This window comes from Phlebotomus papatasi, chromosome 3 (assembly GCF_024763615.1).
Source record: "Phlebotomus papatasi isolate M1 chromosome 3, Ppap_2.1, whole genome shotgun sequence".
Classification (NCBI taxonomy): Eukaryota; Metazoa; Arthropoda; class Insecta; order Diptera; family Psychodidae; genus Phlebotomus; species Phlebotomus papatasi.
In genome coordinates this window covers 34,699,655-34,720,895 of record NC_077224.1, presented here as the reverse complement: position 1 = coordinate 34,720,895, position 21,241 = coordinate 34,699,655, and the positions used below count along the sequence as shown (strand labels likewise).

At 32.4% G+C, this 21,241-nt stretch overlaps 1 protein-coding gene across 2 annotated transcripts in view; it reads left to right on the top strand.

The window, feature by feature from the left end:
* Positions 1-21,241, top strand: part of LOC129805412 (rho guanine nucleotide exchange factor 17) — a 44,284-nt gene that overhangs the window by 1,933 nt on the left and 21,110 nt on the right. For both annotated transcript variants that reach the window (XM_055853296.1, XM_055853297.1), the window contains exons 4-7: positions 7,171-7,501; positions 14,365-14,625; positions 14,712-14,902; positions 20,832-21,182. In XM_055853296.1, coding sequence (XP_055709271.1) covers positions 7,171-7,501; positions 14,365-14,625; positions 14,712-14,902; positions 20,832-21,182 — 1,134 coding nt within the window. The remainder of the gene's footprint in view (positions 1-7,170; positions 7,502-14,364; positions 14,626-14,711; positions 14,903-20,831; positions 21,183-21,241) is intronic.

Here is a 21,241-nt window from a genome sequence, read left to right as displayed (position 1 = left end):
CAGCTCTACTATGGCTTAAAAACTGAAAATCTTGATTTTTTGGCGGGAAAACGTTTTACTTCACGAGAAATATCGGGCTTAGATCGCATATTATCATCTATATCACGGCTCTTTGAAACAGAGTGGAAGGGTAATAAATCCATCGCTAGGGTTTCTATAATGAAAAAGAGTCAATTAAGGTAAGATGGGGTAATTTAGGATCGTGTCTATTTTGGAATTTTGAGATTTTCTCACTGTTTTAGATGGTTAAAGAGAAAAAGAAAGCCACAAAGAAGTACAAGACTTTACATTCGAGATTACTTCTTCGTTGTTTTTCGTTTTTCTATTTAAAATTGTTGGAAAATCAAAGAGTTCTAAATTAAGCATAATTCCAAATTATCCTATCATACCCTACAAGCCTAACCGGCCTAACATAATTTATAGTACCGGAAATCCTTTACAGACAATATTCAAAATGCGATAAATTCACGAGAAGTTGCGAAAATTCGCGAGAATCTGTCGATTCCCGATTTCCGATGGTTTCCGAAAATATCTTAGGTTCACGAGCAATTTCCCGGACTAGAAAATTTCGCGGATTCGCGAGGTTTCACGTGATTATGATTAGCAATGAATGGCTGCGACTTTTGGTCAGTAAAAAATAAAATTTGGTCAGTGAAAAATCAAATATTGTGAGTTAAAAATAAAAATAAAATATGGTCAGTAAAAAACTTAAAAAATCGGTAAAAAATTAAATTTGTTCAGTAAAAAGTCAAATTTGGTCAGTAAAAAATAAAATACGGTCAGTAAAAAATAAAATACGGTCAGTAAAAAATAAAATATGGTCAGTAAAAAATGAAATTTTATCAGTGTATGTTTTGGTCAGTAAAAAATAAAATTCGGTCGGAGAAAAGTCACATTTTGTTGGTGAGAAGTCAAATTTGGTCAGTAAAAAATCAAATTTAGTCAGTGAAAAATCAAAATTGATCAATAATGGCGCTGGTACACCTTTTGAATTTAGTAAAATTCAATCGATTGAAATTTTACCTCTTACACTTTCAAACTGAGATCAGATACAGCTGTCTCTTTCTGTCAAATGAAATTTAAAATTGAAATTGAAAATGAAATTGAAATTTCAATTTTCATTTGACAGAAAGAAACAAACATATCTTATTTTAGTTTGAAAGAGTAAGAGGTTAAAATTTCAATCGATTCCATTTCATTAAATTGAAAAGGTATGCCAGCGCCATAAAAAATGAAATTTGATCGGTAAAATATAAAAAATGGTCAGTAAAAAATAAAGAACCTGGTCAGTAAATAATCAAATTTTCTGTGCTTTGGAAAGTTATCAGTAGCACCTGTTTAATTTTTGTATAAAATTTAGGAAAGACGAAATATGAAATAGGAAATGATAAAATACGAAATGTACTAAAATACGAAGTTTCCACAATATGAAATGTGCAATACATTTTATCCGGATATGCAAAGTTTTAACTTTTATTGATTTCCTTTTAGTTTTTTATTGACTAAATTATTATTCACTGATCATATTTAATTTTCCACTGATCAAATTTAACATATTACTGATTTAAAAAAAAAATTACTGACCAAATTTGACTTTACCGACCAAATTTGACTTTTCTCCGACCGAATTTGATTTTATACTGACCAAATTTTTATTTTATACTGACCAAATTTTATTTATTACAGACCAAATTTTATTTTTTGCTGACCAAATTTAATTTTTTACTGACCAAATTTTATTTTTTACTGATCAAATTTGAATTTTCACCGATCAAATTTTATTTTTTACTGACCAAATTTATTTTTTTTCCTATTTTTTTTAAAGTTTTTTACTGACCATATTTATTTTTTACTGACCGAATTTGATTTTTTACTGACCAAAAAGATTTTGCCGCAATGAATTAGCTCAAAGGATAAAATTGGAAAATTTCTTTAAATTTTATTACATTACTAATGTTGCTACACTGAGAAAAAAAAGAAGCTACAATTAACGTTTTTTCGTCACAACTTTAACACTTTTCGGGTGTAAAAATATATTAACATTTTTTAATGTTAATTTTACACCTTTTGAGGGTGAAATCAACATGAAAAAAGGGTAACTTTAACCCATAATAAACCGAAAAAGGGTAATATTTACACCGATTTCGGATCAATACTGCAGGGTAAAATTAACATTTCCGGAATGTTATTTCAACATTTTCGGATTTCTCTCAGTGTAGACATTACACCTATCAAGAAAAAAGAAAAGAAAAGAGATTGTATAGAATCTTAGCTAAAAAGACTTTCATGATCCAATGAACAAGGCGCCGAATTCGAAAATTGGCCGGTCTATATATATCTCATATTTTGACCCATAAAGGCATAAAGAAACGCGTTTGATCAAAATTGATGATTTTTATATGGCAAATAATGTAAGGTTTCGAAAAATACGAACAAGTTTCTACACTGAGAAAAAAAGAGGGTGCGATTAACTTTTTTTCCTCATAACTTTAACACGTTTTAGATGTAAAAATATATCAACATTTTTTAATGTTAATTTAACACCTTTTTAAGGGTAAAATTAACATGAAAAGGGTTAACTTTAACCCCGAATACACTTAAAAAGGGTTATATTTACACCGATTTCGGATCAATACTGCAGGGTAAAATAAACATTTCCGGAATGTTTTTTTTTAACTTTTTCAGATTTCTCTCAGTGTAGAATAAGTGAATTTTTGTAGGACCAACACTAGAAGGCGTCCAGTCCAACCTCATAAAATCTTTCAATATCAGAACCTCTAATACTGAACTTCTGATAAATCGATTTATAATGTACCTATCAATACATGTTTCAGCTTACCCTGTTTCCTTGATTTTGTTATTAAATGAGAAAGGGTACTTCACCGATTCCTTACTGATCGAAATCGTTGTAAATTTGAAAAACTTCCCAAAAAATTGAAATTTCTAACCAAATCAGTTGAAAAATGACATTCTCACATGTTGAACTTGGTTTTCAATTTCCGATCATACATGAACGTAATGTTTACGTAGCTCTAAAACATATCCCAAAATAAAAGAAATCATTTGAACCATCCTCGAAATAAACTAAAATGGCAAAACGTCCCAGGAACTCGTAACTTATATGCTTTTCCTCAAAAGTACTTTTGCATCATTTACCTTTTACCGGTTTTCAACTGATTTAAACCGATTCATATATCACTCAAAAGTTTCCACAAAGACGGGACAGCCCCGAAAATCGGTTTTAGTGCATATGATATTCATACAGTGGTCTGTGAGTGTCAAAACGGGTAGATCTGAAATTACGGCCCGATTTGACAAGGTCGGATTTCACCTCGGGCCACAAAACCTGATATTGTAAAGCAGAGGCCTGCAAGAACCGTTGAAACCGAATAAACGTCAAATGCAACATGTACGTAAATGGTCAAAACGCTACTATAACAAACTTATTTTGACGTTAATTCGGTTTCAACGGTTTTTGCACACCTCTGTTGTAAAGAATTTCAGGTGAAAAACGGATTATACACCGTTCTATGTTGTATCTTTGAGTTCGAGCGGTTCGAGCAGTAAAATGCTTATTAACTAAGTACATTTGTTTTATTAGGGACCCAATAAATGCAATCGACAATGCAATTCTTTATCGAGATAAGACGTACATTTGCTATATCTTGATAAGTTTTTGCGTATATTAAAATAACTAACTTTAAGCTTGAAAAACATTCAAATTTCTGAAAAAATTGATACTCAATGCGAATTTCATTTTGTCGTTTTTTTTTGTCAAAAGTGAGAAATTCTTCACAATTCACGTCATTATTGATTTTTAGCAATTTTTTCATTGAATACATTTTGTGCAATTTGCTTAAGTAATGAACACTTCTTTTTCAACATCTTCAAGGTTTATTCTCTAACACTGTTGTTTCCCCAATAAGTTTATTTGACTATTCTCTTAACATATCAATTAGTTTTTTTTAAGCAAGTAAATAGTACTTATCATATTATGCGTGAAATTAATTATCGAAAGACCATTGATTTTGTCCAATGCCCTAGACATACTTACGATTTAAGCCGAGAGACGGCTTCACGTAATTTTAATCAAAATAATGATTTGACTAAATTTCCGTCAGTTTTCCATAAACTAAGCCGTTTCTCGGCTTAATATGATAGACGGATTAATCAAAAACTTATGGAAATGTAATCTGTTCTCTATTTTGATTATAATTGTACGTTAAAGCGTCTTTCGGCTTAAGTCGTAAGTATGTCTAGGGCATAAGAGTAATACCTTTAACAGACTTGAGAATAAGAGTGATCTGTCGGACGGGTTATCACGGTTAGTACATTAATTTTTATTCATATTTCAGTTGTAAGTTTTCTAAGTTGAATCTCAATCATGAAAGCTTGTACAAGGGCATTATGTGAAAATAGAGATAACGCTCAATTTCTTTTATTTCTCCACAAACCTTTATGCCCTAGACACACTAACGACTTAAGCCGAGAGACGACTTAGTGGAAAATTATGAAAAAGTAGTTTAACCATTATTTCTAATATAATTACGCTAAGCCACCTCTCGGCTAATCCTCAAGTCTGTCAAGGCCCTTATAATTTAAAATAAATATTATTAAAAAATTATCATTTTTTTAGTGTTACAGTAGACTCTCTCTCAATCGGGAATATGGGGCAAAATGTCATCCGGTTTAGCGATAGAATTGAGCGTCAAAGCCTTTGTAAATTCCACAAAAAGCGCTCAATTATAAAGAATCACGATAAAATAGGAAGAACTACGGTGAATTTGAACAAATTAGCTTCACAATTAAACGTGAAAATTGTTAACAAAATTTGCCGCCCGATTGAGAAAGAGCCGATTGAGCGAGAGTCTACTGTATAGCTTTCTACGATTTCTTTTATTTTTGGATATGTTTTAGAGGTGATCCAGGCGAACATATTGTCCAAATATGCCTATTTATTAGGGTTTATTTTTCAACCAATTTAGTTTTTTTTGGAAAGGTCTTGAAATTTCTAATCCGAATGTATGGGTCGCAATCGGTAATTAGTCGGTAAAGTGTCCGTAAATTACCAATATTTCTTAAATATTTTCTGTCCGTAAATTTGTTACCCAAATAGAGGTGAAACGGTAAGAGATACGAACTTCCGATCTTCGGAGGACCCTCCCAAAAGTCGACCCAAGGAACATTATTATGATTTTTATTTTCCCCCCAACCCCCTCCACTTCTCCAAATACATGTTTTTTCTTCTGGTTTTTCTCGAAAACGCCCCCAACGATTTCTTTTATTTTTATATATATGTTTTGGAGGTGGTCCAGGCGAATATTTTATCCAAAATTATCTAAGAGATCTTAAAAAAAAATCGCCATCTAGATTTGATCTTGAAGGTCAAAATTTAACTGGTCTTGAAATTAGTAATAAATCGGTTAAATATCCGAGAATGACTTATCTTTCTTATGTTTACATTTTTTGTTTGTCTGTATCCTTGTAACTCATGCCAGAACATTCTAAAATTATCATTTCGTTAATAATTTTTGATTTTGCAATGCTTATGAATAGATTATTATAGATTTATGAAAGAATTTGATTTCTAGTAGATCAGTAAGCACCAAAAGATCATGCGAAAAACTAATTCACGGAGAGCTCTATATCGCGAATTCGGCAAAGCTGGGACACTTTGTCATCTTTTTTTCTTAATATTTATCGTTTTAGTACTTTAAAATCACAAATTTGAAAAAAATAGAAAAGAAATCTTTAGCACTTTACAAGAATTCGTATTTTGTAATGGGTGTAGTAGGATAAGTGTGCCAAATTCCGGCCAGCATGCAATTTCGCCCACCTTTTTTGTTCCTCGAATTTCCATGAACTTTTAGATTTTACGTACTCTAGAGATTATACAATGCAAAAGAATGACAAAAAATGTAGCTTCGACAAACGAGATGACGTGAAAAAGATATTGGTAGAATTCCCGAAGGGCAAGGAACTATGAGAATGAAGGTGACCGATATAGGGTACAAAAGCTATGTCTATATTTTTATTCATTTTAAAATGTATTAAGAATGATTTTAGAGTAAATTAAGACGGTAAACTTTTTACAAGGTTCCAAGCAACACTCTTTAGGAAGAAAGAATTAAAAAAATCAATTTGTATTTAAAATATTACATTTCAAACTTCAGATTTCGACGCTTGCATGCAACTATGCCGAAATTTGGCACATTTACCCTAACTTGTTTAATTTTGATTCGAGTAGAAATATTCTTCTGCGATTGCCATCTTTAAACGGGGTCCTAAAAGCTTTTCTTTTTTGTTTTTAAACTTTCAATATATTGAATTTTCGTTTTTAATTTTTCTTTATTTTCTTTCTTCACTTAATTTACCCTAATTGTAAGATTAATTTCTATTTATGTGATTTAATGAAAGATATAGGGTAAGTGAGCCAAATTTCGGCATAGTTGCATGCAAGCGTCAAAGTCTGAAGTTTGAAATGTAATGACGCTGGCACACCTTTTCAGTTGAGTGAAATTCAATCGATTGAAATTCTACCTCTTTTTCTTTCAAACTTAAATTTGGATGTGGCTGTCTCTTTCTGCCAAATGAAAATTGAAATTTCAATTTCATTTTCAATTTTCGTTTGACAAAAAGAGACAACAATATCTGATTTTAAGTTTGAAAGAGTAAGAGGTTAAATTTCAATCGATTGAATTTCACTCAATTGAAAATTTGTGCCAGCGCCATAATATTTTAAATTCAAATTGATTTTTTTATTCTTTCTTCTGAAAGAGTGTTGCTTGGAACCTTGTAAAGATTTTACCGTCTTAATTTACTCTAAAGTCATTCTTAATACATTTTAAAATGAATAAAAATATAGACATAGCTTTGGTGCCATATTTCGGCCACCTTCATTCTCATAGTTCCTTGCCCTTCGGGAATTCTTCCAATATCTTTTTCACGTCATCTCGTTTGTCGAAGCTACATTTTTTGTTATTCTTTTGCATTGTATAATCTCTAGAGTACGTAAAATCTAAAAGTTCATGGAAATTCGAGGAACAAAAAAGGTGGCCGAAATTGCAAGCTGGCCGGAATTTGGCACACTTACTCTAGTAATATTAAGAAATTTTGTAAAAAAAATAATGTTTTATTTTGTTTTTTTTTTTAAATTATTGACACTTGCAGAAATTTCACTTCTGAGGACAATGCCAATGAGGAGGGCAAACTCAATACTCATCCCAATGAAAAGTCCATGAATTATCTCAACAACAACAAATCCTGCGACTGCCGACAAATACTCACCAAGAATACATCAATGGACTCCCTCTGTTCGTCCTACACCAAGGACTTCCCACCCCAGAGGAACAGTAATGATCACTCAAGTACCATTAACAAAGGACTCCTCATGGACTTTCTGCACCAGACATCCTCATGTGACCAGAGTTCCACTGAACAACTGCACTCAACGGAGATTCTGGCTTCTCTGTCGCCACACGCCTCCATTCTACAGCACATGGTGAGTCTTTTTGATGCATTCTTTTGTGATTGTTTATCTGATCATCATCTCTCAGCAATTGCTTATCCATTGATTAATTAGGATGACGATCATCATGTCACTGTGGGTGAATTTTCTGTGTATTGATTTGTGTAGGTACGTGTAAACATTCGGATGTTCTGACATATTCTTGCAATTGACTTCTTTGAGTTGGTTTGGATTGTATCAGAAAAAGAGGTGGTCTAGAAATTATCTGAAAATTCCTAAATATTTCAGACTTTCTGCACTGAAAGATTTTTTTGTGGTAAGATATTTTTTTTTTAATTTTCCCAAAAAAGGGACGTGGAGAGAAAAATTATAAAAAACTGTCCTAGATAATGTTGACTTAAGGGCGGGGGGGGGGATCGTCGAACACCAGTAGTCGATATCTCTTACCGTTTGGCCTCTAGCCATGTTACAAATTGAAAGAAAATGTCTATTATAAAAAATAAAAGTCGAATGCTCATTTTTTGCAAAGAACAAGCCAATTTGTCGATCCTTGGCTTCAAATTTGCGCCCATTTGTCGATTTCTGGCTTCTAATATGCATGCGCCGATTTTCCGATTTATGGCTTCAAATCAACGCTGATTTTCCAATTCCTGGCTTCAAATCAACACTAAGACGGCGGTGGCCACAGAGAACCCTACACAATCCTATATCTTTATTAACTGTACTACTAAAAGCATTGTGATGAATAAAAATTAACTGTCTATCTAAATCGGTCCCGATTTCCCGATTTCTGATATTTTGTAAAGAACAAGCCAGCCTGCCGATTTCCGGCTTTCAATCGGCGCCGAAACCATAAGATAAGATTTTGCCAGGGGTCCGTTCTCCATTTCGGATATTCCGATGTATCCAGACCACCAATTGGGCCCCTTATGCTTCCCCACTCCTATTCTATCTTATCCCCCGATACGGGTAGCCGCTCTACATCACAGCTCTGTAGGCTATCAGTGCCGCTACTATATCACAGCATCCATTCTCGGTGTGTGTTTGGGATTAGTGACAGCGAATATTTGTATCGACTGAAGTACCGCTTTCGTGTCGAAACTCGTTTTTGTACCAGCCTCTATTGTTTAGGCGGTTCACTTTTTTGTCAATATGCACCATTGCGGTGGCAGCCAAAATCCCGAAAGCCAAAATCCCGAAAAGGCTAAAATCCCGAAAGCCAAAATCTGGAAAACTAAAATCTCGAATTTTCAAAATCTTGAAAGGGATGAAATTATATGGAGGAAAATGTTTAGAATAATTTCCTAAGACTCAGAAGATTTCCCTTTGCCTCCAACAAGCGCGCGTACAATCGTGGGAGTAGCTGTGACACTTTTAAGAATTCGAGATTTTGGCGTTCGGGATTTTGGCTCATTCGGGATTTTGGCTTTCGGGATTTTGGCGTTCGGGATTTTGACCGAGACCCGCATCATTGATATTACTATTCATTCATTCACTGGACGAATTCAAAGCCGATATGGCATGAGAAATCTTTTTCTGCTGCTGCTCAGCTTTGAACCCAAGACCTCGCAGTCATAGAGCTACTACTCTATCCACTGACCCACTCGAGGCTCTGCCGAAACCATAAAGAACAAACCAATTTACGGATCTTTAAATCGGCGCCGATATGCCGATTTCCAGGTAATAGGCGCCGATTTTCAGATTTATCCCTCCACAGGAATCAGTAATTTCCAAAAGGGGAACAGTCCCCACTTTTAAGTTATTTCGCGTAACGGTTGCAAATAGGGGAAACTGGGGCACCACCAAATACGGGGTACCACCAAATACTAATTTTTATTTCTAAACTACTTGGACTATCTTGACCATTCCTTCAGTGGACAAGCATCCCTATAGTGCCTAAATTATCGGTCTTATCCTCTGATATCCAATATCCGATTAAAAAATCGCAGTGTTTGGTGGTACCCCGTGTTTGGTGGTGCCCCAGTTTCCCCTACATAAAAATTCCCATATTTGTTTGTATGTAAAAGTGAGCTTTGGCTTCAACTCTACAAGCCACATGCCAGAGGGGTGGTCATACCGCCCAAGAGCCGAACCCTCACTGAGAGAAATTCGAAAAAGTTAAAATAACATTCTGGAAATGTTAATTTTACCCTGCACTATTGATTCGAAATCGGTGTAAATATTACCCTTTTTAGGTGTATTGGGGGTTAAAGTTACCCTTTTCCATGCTAATTTAATCCTTAAAAAGGTGTAAATTTAACATTAAAAAATGTTGATATATTTTTACACCTAAAAAGTGTTAAAGTTATGAGGAAAAAAAGTTAACCGCACTTCCGTTTTTTTCTCAGTGTTGTATCGTGAGGAAAATAGCAAATTTTGCAGCTTTTCTCAGTGCTCTTACCAATTGCACCACGGACTACCTTTCTCAATAGTGGTGCTCAGAAGCAAAATTTAACATATCCTATGGCTAAAGCCTATGCTTTAGCCCATAGGATATGTTAAATTTTGCCTCTGAGCTCAACAATAATAAATCAAAGTTTTTACAGTAGTTTCGTATACGTAAACCTAACATGTTTGAACCCGGTGGCAGCCAAAATCCCGATCGCCAAAATCCCGAAAAGAACAAAATCCGGAAAACCAAAATCCCGAATTTTCAAAATCTTGAAAGGGATGAAATTATATGGAGGAAAATGTTTAGAATAATTTCCTAAGACACAGAAGATTTCCCTTTGCCTCCAGCAAGCGCGGGTACAATCGTGGGATTAGCTGTTACACTTTAAAAAATTCGAGATTTTGGCTTTCGGGATTTTGGCGTTCGGGATTTTGGCTTTCGGGATTTTGGCGTTTGGGATTTTGGCGTTTGGGATTTTGACCGGGACTCGTTTGAACCTAAGTACACCAATTTAAGATTTTCATCGTATTATAAAAGTTACTGACAGGGGCGTAACAACGGGGAGGGGCAGGCACCACATTTTTGTGACATATTAAGAAAAACGTACTAGATATTTTTAGTCATATACTGATGTTTAAAAATATACTATTTTTCAAGATTCAAAGCAATATATAAATAAAAATTATAAGTTTATGAATTCGAGAGCGCCATTGTAATATATATCCAAAACAAAACTTTTTTAGATTTGCTTCTGTCGTTAAAAACTTCTTTTAAATGTAAAGGCCTCTACACATTATTGGGAACAATTTTCGTCAAAAATCGCAGTTTTGATAGAATTTTTACGTTTTTATCTACAGCATTCCAGGCACTTTCCTTCAAAAATGCATTTTTTTAAGGAAAGAAATATTTAGAGTTCATAAGGAGCAATTTTCGTCGAAAGCTGCTCGCTTAACGGATTTTTTTTGTACATTTCTTCTGGAGGAAATACCGTCAATTTCTTAAAATAAAACAATTTTTGACATAAATTACTGCCAGTGCAGATACCTTAAGAATCAGTTTCTTGACTGATCGATTTTCTTTCAAAACCATTCAAAGAAATATTTATTAAACGGTTAAGTAAAAAGGCGTTATTGTTTTACTATTTAACGACAAAATTTTTGAATAAAAATTGATTTTTTTACATTAATTAATAAGTTATACAAATGGTAATTTTTATTTAATATTTTAGTTCATATCTAGCTAAAATTTTGATAATATTTAATTTTTTTGGAACAACTCGATCTGTCATGTATTTTTCTTCATCATAGCAACAACCAAATATCATAATTTCTGCATCTATTTACTCTTAAAAAAATTTGATGTATTTTTTTTTTTTAAATCAAGACTCTATACAAGATTCATCAATAGATTTTAACTTTGAGTAGTACAATAACACATTTTTGCAATTTGAAATCAGGATCAACCCTTAAACATTTATGAAGCCTCTTGGTTTCGTTGTTTTTTTTATTAAAAACGATTTTTGAATCGTTTTCAATGAACTTATGTCTAATAAAAATTATTGTATTTTCAAAAATACAGAGACGAAGGCCAAAGACTGTCGAGTAAATTTGCATGCACTTGAGCAAACATCAAAAATTTTGAAGCATGTAATTTCAAGATTTTTTCTAGTTTTTATTGGTTTTATATAAGAAACAAACTTACGAAAATAGAAAATTATTTTAATTTTATAAGATTATTTATTTATTATTTATATAAGAATTATCAGACACATTTCATGTTAATTAGGGAGTGCTGCGACAAGACGCTCTAGTGAAGTACTTTAGACAGCCATTTTATAATTTTTTTTTTTCGAAAAAAAATAAAGACTTGATTGTGTCCTTCTCGTATGAAAAGTCGCGTAAAACCAAAAACAGAAAAACGTTAATTTTTAGTCTCCTAATTTAGACTCCGCCCTAACGCATTGTGAAGTAAGGGAGGAGTGTCAATTAGAAGGCCAAAACTTAGCTGTTTTTCGGATTTTTTCTTTGGAGGAGAAGGAAACGGTCAAGATTCTTGAATTTTTCTTGAGTGCCTCGTCTCACTACTCCCTTACTTCAGGAAAATATGCAGTTCGTAATTTTTATCTGAGAAAAAAAAATCAATTTCCATTAGTGTATTTCATAGTTAAACTAAGAAATCCTGAAGAAAATCAGTAATCGGAACTTATTTTCAAGGTTTTTCAAAAAAGAAGATACGATTTTGAGACAAAATTTTGAATTTCACATGCTCTAAAAAAATGAAAAATAAGTTTTCATCAATTCTTTTAGTTCAACTAGAAGAGAATTTAATGCTGAAGAGAATAAGCCTTTATTCATTTCATTTGGTCTATAATTTTTCGACAAAATTTTAAAAATGAGAAGTGGAGAAAACACGCTTCAAATTTTTGGATGTGCGCTCGAACGCATGCTATTCCGTTCGGCGCTCATTTGCTTTCGGCTCTGTTACTTAGAATGTACTTCGAATAAGCTTCCGAAATATTTATGGTATATTCTAAGATAGTTTATCTATCGATTTAAATAATAAAAAAATATAGACCACTTTTGATCTTCTAATTTACACTCCCCCTTATGGCTTCTATGCACTAGAGAAATTTATGTTCATATTGGAGCAAATTCCCTACGCTTGTGTAGGGAAAACTCTTTAATATGGACATAAATATCTCTGGTGTTTAGAGGACATTAAGGATGAGTATATTTTCAAAAATTTGAAAAGTAAAAAAAATTCTGCCCCCCCCCCCCCCGTGAGCAAATTTCGTTCCTGCGCCCCTGGTTACTGATTATATAAACAAATTTAATTAAAAACCTTTAGGTGAAATATTTCCCAATTAAAAACTTTTAAAACATATTTTGATAAAACTCTGTGAAAAAAAACGTTACAGGATTATGACCAGCGCACAATACCTTTTGTCATGAGAATGAGCGAGATGACTATATCTAGATCTCACTCACTCTCATTGAAATGTCAAAAACATGTTTACTAAACAAAAGTTATTATGCGTTGGGCATTATTATTTTTTTAATCTGTAGCCAGCATATCTCTTTTGATTTTTTTTTAAATCTTTAATGATTTTTTTAACAAGCTTTCCAGAAATCTTACTAAATATTGTTAATCTAAATCAGTTAACTCTTTAGAATTTCCACTTAATATAAAGAAATTTATCCTTAATTTTGAAGCTTAATTTGCATGGAGAAAATTGTCCTGTAAAGAAATAAATTATAAAATAAAGTGGGAACAGAGAGAGATTTGGAGACAAATCTTTGGAGTCACCCTATGTGGAGAATTTATTGCTTGTGGGATGGAAATGTGTTAGATTTCCATTTCCATACGCATGAGTATTGTTTTTCCCCAATCATCCTTTACCTCATCGACAATTTTCCAACGACGCAGTATTATTTATAGCCACTTTATATACAATCACTTCAATTCCATCTTTTTTTTTGGTCATTTTAATTCCAAAGTGATTTTTTTTAGTTTGTTCCTTCTTTCTTTTTAACTGTTTGCTTGATCAAGTTCATTCAAATACAATTTCTTCCAATGCGTTGTAAATCCTGAAGGAAAGATATGAAAAAAAAATCGTCATCATTATGCGCATCTTTTTCCGTATTTATAGAGAGGTGTCACTCCCCTCCTGCAAAATAAAACGCGTCGCGGATTAAAAAAGCTGAGTTTTGTAGAGGAAGAAGAAGAAGAAAAAGAGGAGCTTTTTGTAGTGCGGAAAATGCTCTTTGATAGTCAATTCTTTTTTTTCTATTTTGCTTTTCTTCCCATTCACACAACGCCAAATTTTCTCTATATAGTGAAAATCTCAATTAAATATACAAGGCACAAGAGTGTTGTGAGAGAGTGAGAGACTGATTTTTGTTGAATGTATTTGGAGGAAAATTGTATTGGCCTCAGGAAGTGGAAATATAACATAGAGAGTGAAAGAGAAAGAGAAAAAAGGAGAGGAAGATATAGGAGAAAAGTCATACTTTGGGTGGAAAATTGCAAAAGAGAAAAAAGTTAGTGTTTTACGGCCTAAATTGACGTGGTTTTTGTGGCAGAAAATTCCAATATTTTTGTGCCATTTTGTGATTTATATAAACGAATTTTCTCCATGTGTGCTTAAGAGTAGGAGTTTGCGGAGGAGTTTTTGGGAAGTTTTTGGCCTCTCTCTCTCGTTTTGTGAAAACTTGAGACAATGGCTCAAGTGAATAGTAACAAGTGTGACGACACAAATTCCTCAAGAACCAAGTATATGCTCAAAATGTATGGTACTAGTTCGGATTCTGAAGAGGATCTTGATGAATTCAAAAGGACATCCACGCTTTCCAATACATTTTATCAGAGCATTGCTGAGAGTGTGAGTGCAAAAAAAAAGAAAATTTTCTGTGAACAAAAAAAAATAGCCTTTTGCCGCCCAAAAATAAGGGAAGAAGAATTTGTCGAATCAACCCCCTCTCCCTTTTTCTTGCTTCCTTTTCAGGACACAAGAACGCATATTGTCATCGAATTGTACAATACGGAGCAATCCTATGTGGAGAGTCTCCAAATCATTGTGCAAAAGTACATGAATCCCCTGAAAAATAGTGATTGTGAAGTAATGATTGACACTCAAATTGTCGACGATATCTTCTATATGGTGCCATCGATTCTCAACATTCACGAGGGCTTCCTCGAGGAGCTCAAAAAACGCCTTGATTGCTGGAATTCTAATCAAATCATTGGCGATGCTTTTAACAATGTTGTAAGTGTACTATACAATTTTATATTTTTATGACTCTATTTTGGATTTCCAAGGAGCAATTTTGAGCAATTTATGATGATTTGCAGTTTTCCTGTGGAGCTGTCCTGGAGATTTATTCCAATTTTGTGAATAATCTGAGCAAGGCAAGGGATACCATTAGGAATTGTTGCTCTACACAACCATCTTTTGCAAAGTTCTTGGAAGTGCAGGCCAAGGAGCACAAAGGAAAACTGCCACTAGACAATTTGCTCATCAAACCCATCCAGAAATTTCCCAAGTAAGTATAATTATTGCAGATTAATTTAAATTTAAATGAATTTCCACATTCTCCATTCCGCAATTTCTTCAGTGAAATAATTTTAAAGAATCTTAATTAAAAGCTCTCTTATGATGTTGCAAATAATATATGCTCGAAAAATCAATTTTTGAGTGCAAAATTTGATAAATTTAAGAACCTTGTTTATTGTGTCCATCGCCGGCTTACTATTGATAACTGTCCTCTCGAGAAAAATGACGAATTTTCATACAATCCTAAGACAGAATTACATTGAGAGTAAAGTTCCTACCGTATTTCGTTATTTTACGCATTTACCAATTACCGTATTACCTTATCTAATATTCGGTGGCACTAGGTGAAATTAATATAAGAAAATTAAAGAAATAAAACGAAAACTACGATTGGTTTCTCGTACAGTTTTTTTTGCTCACTGTTTTTCGCATTTTATATTTATTTCTTGAATTTTCTTATATTTTTTTCACCTAGTGCCACCGAATATTAGATAAGGTAATACGGTAATTGAGAATTTGCCTAAGAATTACAATGAAAATGCGTAAATTAACGAAATACGGTGAAATTTTGACGGTGACGATAAGCATTTTACTGTCAATGTGATTCTACCCAGTTGAAAGTTTTCACATACAACGATAAGAAATGTAAAAAAAAATTATATTTCGGCGCTGTTTTTCTTTTTAATTTCGAATTTTAACATTTTTTTATTGAAAATATTTTTAAATTCTGTTAAAATGTTCTTGCAGTGCCGATTTTTTGTTAATATTTTTTTCATTTTCGCATAATAAATCAAACACAAATTTGCATTTTACATATAATGTTGGAATATATTCCAAACAATTTAATAAAAATAAATTTTTAGCCTTATTATATTTTTGTTTATTCAAAAATGTTAATGACTTCTCAAAAAAAAGCAATTATATTTTTACTAAATCCTCAGCAAAAAATAAGTTTGTAAATTCACATAAAAATGTAATTTTAGTGTACTACACGATTGTGTAATATTTACACATTTATCTAGGATTTGTGTAATTTTATTAGTAACGTGTAATTTTTGTGTATAAAATTAAAATAAGTGTTAAATAAATTAAATAAGTGTTTTTTGCAACCGTAAAACGTAAGAAAAAAACACTTACCTTAGAACTCGTTAATAACTCAGTACTATCTCACAAGTAGGGTAAGTGTACCCAATTTCGGAAGTTACATGCAAGCGCCAAAGTCTTAAGTTTGAAATGTAATATTTTTAATAGAAATTGATTTCTTCCGTTACTCCTTTTTAAAGAGTGTTACTTGGAATTTTGTAGATAGTTTATTGTGTTTGTTTTCGACATTCTTAATTAATTTTTCCATCATGATTTTCATAGTTTCTTGCCCTTCTGGAATTCTTCCAAAATCTTTTTCACATCATTTCGTTCGTCGAAGCAACATTTTTTTTTGTTCTTTTTTATTGTAAAATTTCTAAAGTTTGCAAAAAACTAAAAATTCTTGTAAATTTTGAGGAATAAAAGAAGTGGTCGAAATTGCAGACTGGTCGAAATTTGGTACAGTTCCCTTTATTTGAAGGTACATTTCGAATAACTTTGTCGAGTGATTCTTAGTTCCCAAATGTTCTCTAACTAAATTTTTGAGGATTTTCGACGGTTTTCGTGAATTTTCTGAGTTTCTCTGGTTTCAAAAAAGTTCGTCATGATCCAAAAGGTTACCAAAAAGATCTACACACTCGCAAAGATTCGCGAAGATTTCAAAAGATTTTCCATTTTTGTGAGTGTTCCGAAGAAATATACAGATTATAGCAACACATGCCTTCTTGGCCAAGCTGAGACGCATCCCTCGCCATGCTTGTTCCTAATAGCATGCAAGAACTGGCCATTCACATTTTATAGGGGAGACTGGAGCAAAACTTGTCAAAACTCATATTTAATTCTTTCACGAGCTCTGAGAAAACTTAAACGTTTTATAATGAGCATATTCTTACAGGAAATTTACTGCTCTACAATATTGCAGAAGATTATTTTGCTCTATCTCGAAAGAAATGTGATTTTCGAATCATTTTCTAAAAGTCGATTTTGTGGAGATTCTCAAAAATGCTGGGGCAAATTTTGTCAGTCTTCGGATAATTTGTGACATTTTACTGTCGCAAACGTTAAAAATATCAAAAAAAAAAAAAACATATTTTTATAGGAAATTTATTCCTCTATAACTTTGTCGAAGATAATTTTTGTCTATCTTAACGACAAATGTGCTTAAATTGAGCTAATCAGTATTCATATTTTCTGTAATTTCATTATTTTTTATTTAACATAATCCTTCCTCGAATCCCTTGAAACTTTGTACGTTTAGAAAGGTTCATAAAGGCTATCTATAATAAAAATTTCAAGCCCCAGGCTCTTTTATTTTAGAAAATAGCGAATATTGAATTTTTCGTTTTAACAAATTTTGCCCCAGTCTCCCCTAATTTAAATAATTAATACTGTAAAACTGTTAAAACATGTACAAAATTTGGCATAGGGGAAGTGCTCATAATTTTGGACAGTCTGCTTATAAGCATCGAAGTTCCAAGTTTGAAGTGCGATATTTTCTATACTAATTGACATTTCTTGTTACTCTCTTTTCAGAAGGGTTGTTTAGAAACTTAGCAAGCTATTTATCGCCTTATTTTTATTAAAATTAGTTTTAATACATTTAAAAATGAATTGATAAGTAGAGGTGACCTTGGCTCTTATTTTGGACAGCTTGTTTATTAATTTGTCCAACTTGACTGTAAATTTGGACAGCTAATCCGCCTCAATAGGATGCCCATTGTTCTTCATTTGATGAACCAATCTTACCAAGTCCTCTTCCTGTTCATGTAAGGGAAACGTAGAATGTCACAGAAGCCCGGAAACATTCCATATCATTCATTAAAGTGAGTTGACTTCGATACTCCAAGTACGTGCAGATTCGCTCATTCCCTGACCTTTCCGGGAGCCTTTCAAGGCATTTCTCGCTACATCTCTTTCGTAGAGATGATGCTCCTTTGTTTCTCCAGGCATTTGTCCAACCTAGTTATCACAAAAGCTAAAACTTCACGAAATTTCGTGAGAAAAACACCTGTCCAAAATAAGAATCATCACCTCACTGGTGAATGTCTTAAAAAATTTCCCATTTTTCACACGAAAAATCTAATTCACAAGGCAAATCCCACTTCAGGTCAAATGTACAAATCACCACTAACGTGAATCAACACTATATTCAATGAATATTTAATAATATCACTCAAAAACAGCGAACAAACTTTGTTAGTACTTCACCAAAACTAAATAAGACTGAAGTAAGCCACGAAGTTCTGTCATATTTCTCGTAAGCAATTGCTCACACTGAATTTTCAACAAAGCAATTTCAACTCAAATCATATTCAAAATTTAACGTATTTAGTGTCAAAATCTTCCAAAAAGAACAAATATTTAGATAGAATTCATTATTCATCAAATATTGGAATAAAAATCCATCATTTTAATCAATTTATTTTTAGTGTCCAATGTTATCCTCAAAGTGTCCAAAATAAGAAAGTGGACAAAATTATGAGCATTTCCCCTATACGATCAGTGATTCAGTGGTTTATGCTGTTTACTTGATGAGATCGGTAGTGAAGTCGGTCGACAGCCGCAATCAAGCATATATGAGAGAGTAAATTGAATTGAATTTAATTGATCTTCCGAAAACCTCCGGATATCTTACGAAATTTCGAGACGTTTTTCAGTGTACGTGGTGTTCTCGCGAACAGTTCCGATTTTATCCGGTTCCGGTTTTATATTACACATTTTTAAATTTAAACGTGTAATTCTCACGTATTGTGTAATTTTCAAACGATAAACTGGTAAAATCTCTTTACTGTGTACATTATTAATTACGTATTACTTTTAAATGTCTCATAGAGGTTTTTACTTACATAAACAGATATATTGTAAAATATTTTGTAAATGTTTGTGAATTCTCACTAGAGATTTACAAAATGCTCATGGGTCGTATAACACAACAAGTTCGTAAAAGTTTGTACATTGTTCATAAACATATTGAAGCTATCACGATCACTTGATATGCACTTTTTGTTCTTTTACAAATATTTATTCGTAAATGTTCTTAAACATACAAAAAATGTTCGTAAATTGTTCTTATTTGTTCGTACATTTTTTATGTTTTGTAAAACTTTACGAAGGTACGAACAAATGTTTGTAAAATGACAAAAAGTGTCCGTCAAGTAATTGTCGTACGAACAATGTTTTTGAAAAAAGCACAAACTTTTACGAACTTTCTATAATAATTTGCGACCTTTTTGCAAGTTTCCTAATATTTCGTAAAATAGTTTCCAATATTTCGTAAAATTGCTCGTGAATATTTATGAAGTCTTACTAGACTTATGAAGTTCTCGTAAATCATATAACGCACAAAAAAAGTTCGTACTTTTTTACAAATATTGTTCATGACACGATCACTTGACGGCCATTATTTGTTTCTTTTACAAGCATTTGTTCGTAAATTTTCGTTGGATTAGCAAAAATTTACGAACAAATGACAAAAATTTACGAACATTTTTCTATGTGCTTACAAACATTATCAAACAAATGTTTGTCAAAGACTAAAAGATTCTCGTTAGGTCATCATGTGTGAAGAATGCTTGTGGAAAAAGTACAAACTTTGACGAACTTTTTAGTGGGTTATACAATTTATAAACATTTCGTGAATCTCCAAAAGAAATTAAAAACATTTATGTACAATAAATTTTACGAATTTTTTTTTGTGTAATACAGTACTGAACGAAATTAAAAAAAAAAATAACCGAAGCATTATTCATATGTATTAAATATTAAAATCCGTAATATATTTTCATAAAATCACGTTCTCTGATTGGTTACACCTTACACGTTTCAGTGTTTTGAATACTTTAAACCTTTAAGGACGATTGGAACACCGGTGTCCCATAAAGAAAATATTTTTTCCTGACTACCTAAAGTTATTTTTTTTATGTCTGTACATAATAGTAAAGTAGAAAATTGAAGGAATCTAGAATATTTTTTGCAAGTCTCTAACTATTTGCTATGTAGTAAATATTTAAGCCCAAAAATGGCGAATTTTTAAATTTTCAAATTCATAATTGATTTTGTTTATTTTTTATACTTCCAATTTTTTTAAGCAAAACCCTTTTGGCAATAAAAAACTACATTACTCATATGTAATATTTTTCATTAAAGCGAAAAATATTATTCATTGGTATTGTCAGAAAAAAAAACTTAAATTTTTGGGTTATTTTTGTCCCTATCGTTCATAGAAGCACAAAATACACCGAATCAGACTCTTTTGGACTTTCCAAGGTTAGATGTAAGACTTATCATTGATTATGTTTCTCAGTTTAATTTTTATTGTTGATTTTGAGTCCGTAAAAAGTGTCTCGTCGTTAATGAACAACGCACAATAACTTTTGTTTGTAAACATGTTTTCAAAATTTTCTGTGAGAGTGAGCGAGATAACTAGATCTACATTTCATTCACTCTCACTGAAATGTCAAAAACATGTTTACAAAACAAAAGTTATTGTGCGCTGAGCATAAAGCGTTAATGCCCAGCGCACGATAACTTTTGTTTGTAAATATATTTTCAAAATTGTCTTTGAGAGTGAGCGAGATGACTAGATCTAGATTTCACTCACTCTCACTAAAATGTCAAAAACATTCATTTAAATTTCATTTTGAAGTAAAATTTGAAGATCATTGTGCAAAAAATTGAAATTTCTTTTTGAATGTGCAAAACATTTAGTAAAAAACTCAAAAAAAAATAGAAATATTGCACAATTTGAAGGATTAATTGTTTTTTTTTTTTTGAAAATTATTCAAATAATATAATCCAAAAATTAATGATAGTTTAATAAAAAATTCCCCCTGCAGCTACGAATTGATTCTGTCACGCCTGATTAAGCACACTGATGGAGAGCATCCTGACCAAGCTCTCCTTCAGGAGGCCAACAAGACTGTTCACAGAATTCTTTTGCACATCAATTGTAAGGAGCGCGAAGCTCTTCAGAGTGGCCAACGTGAAGCTGTACTGAGAGAAATTGAGAGTGCCATTGAGGGAGTGTCAAATCTCGTGACCTCCGACAGATCCTTCATTGCCTTTGACCTTGTAACCATTTTCTCTGGTCAATCAGCAAGGAAGGAACGTGGATTGTTCCTGTTCAGTGATCTGATCATTTTAACGAGTATTAAGCGACGAAGTGGCACAGTTAGGAAGCCAAATATGTGAGTAATTTAATATATATTTTGCCTTTTTGATGAGCATATGGGAGTAATTTGGTTGA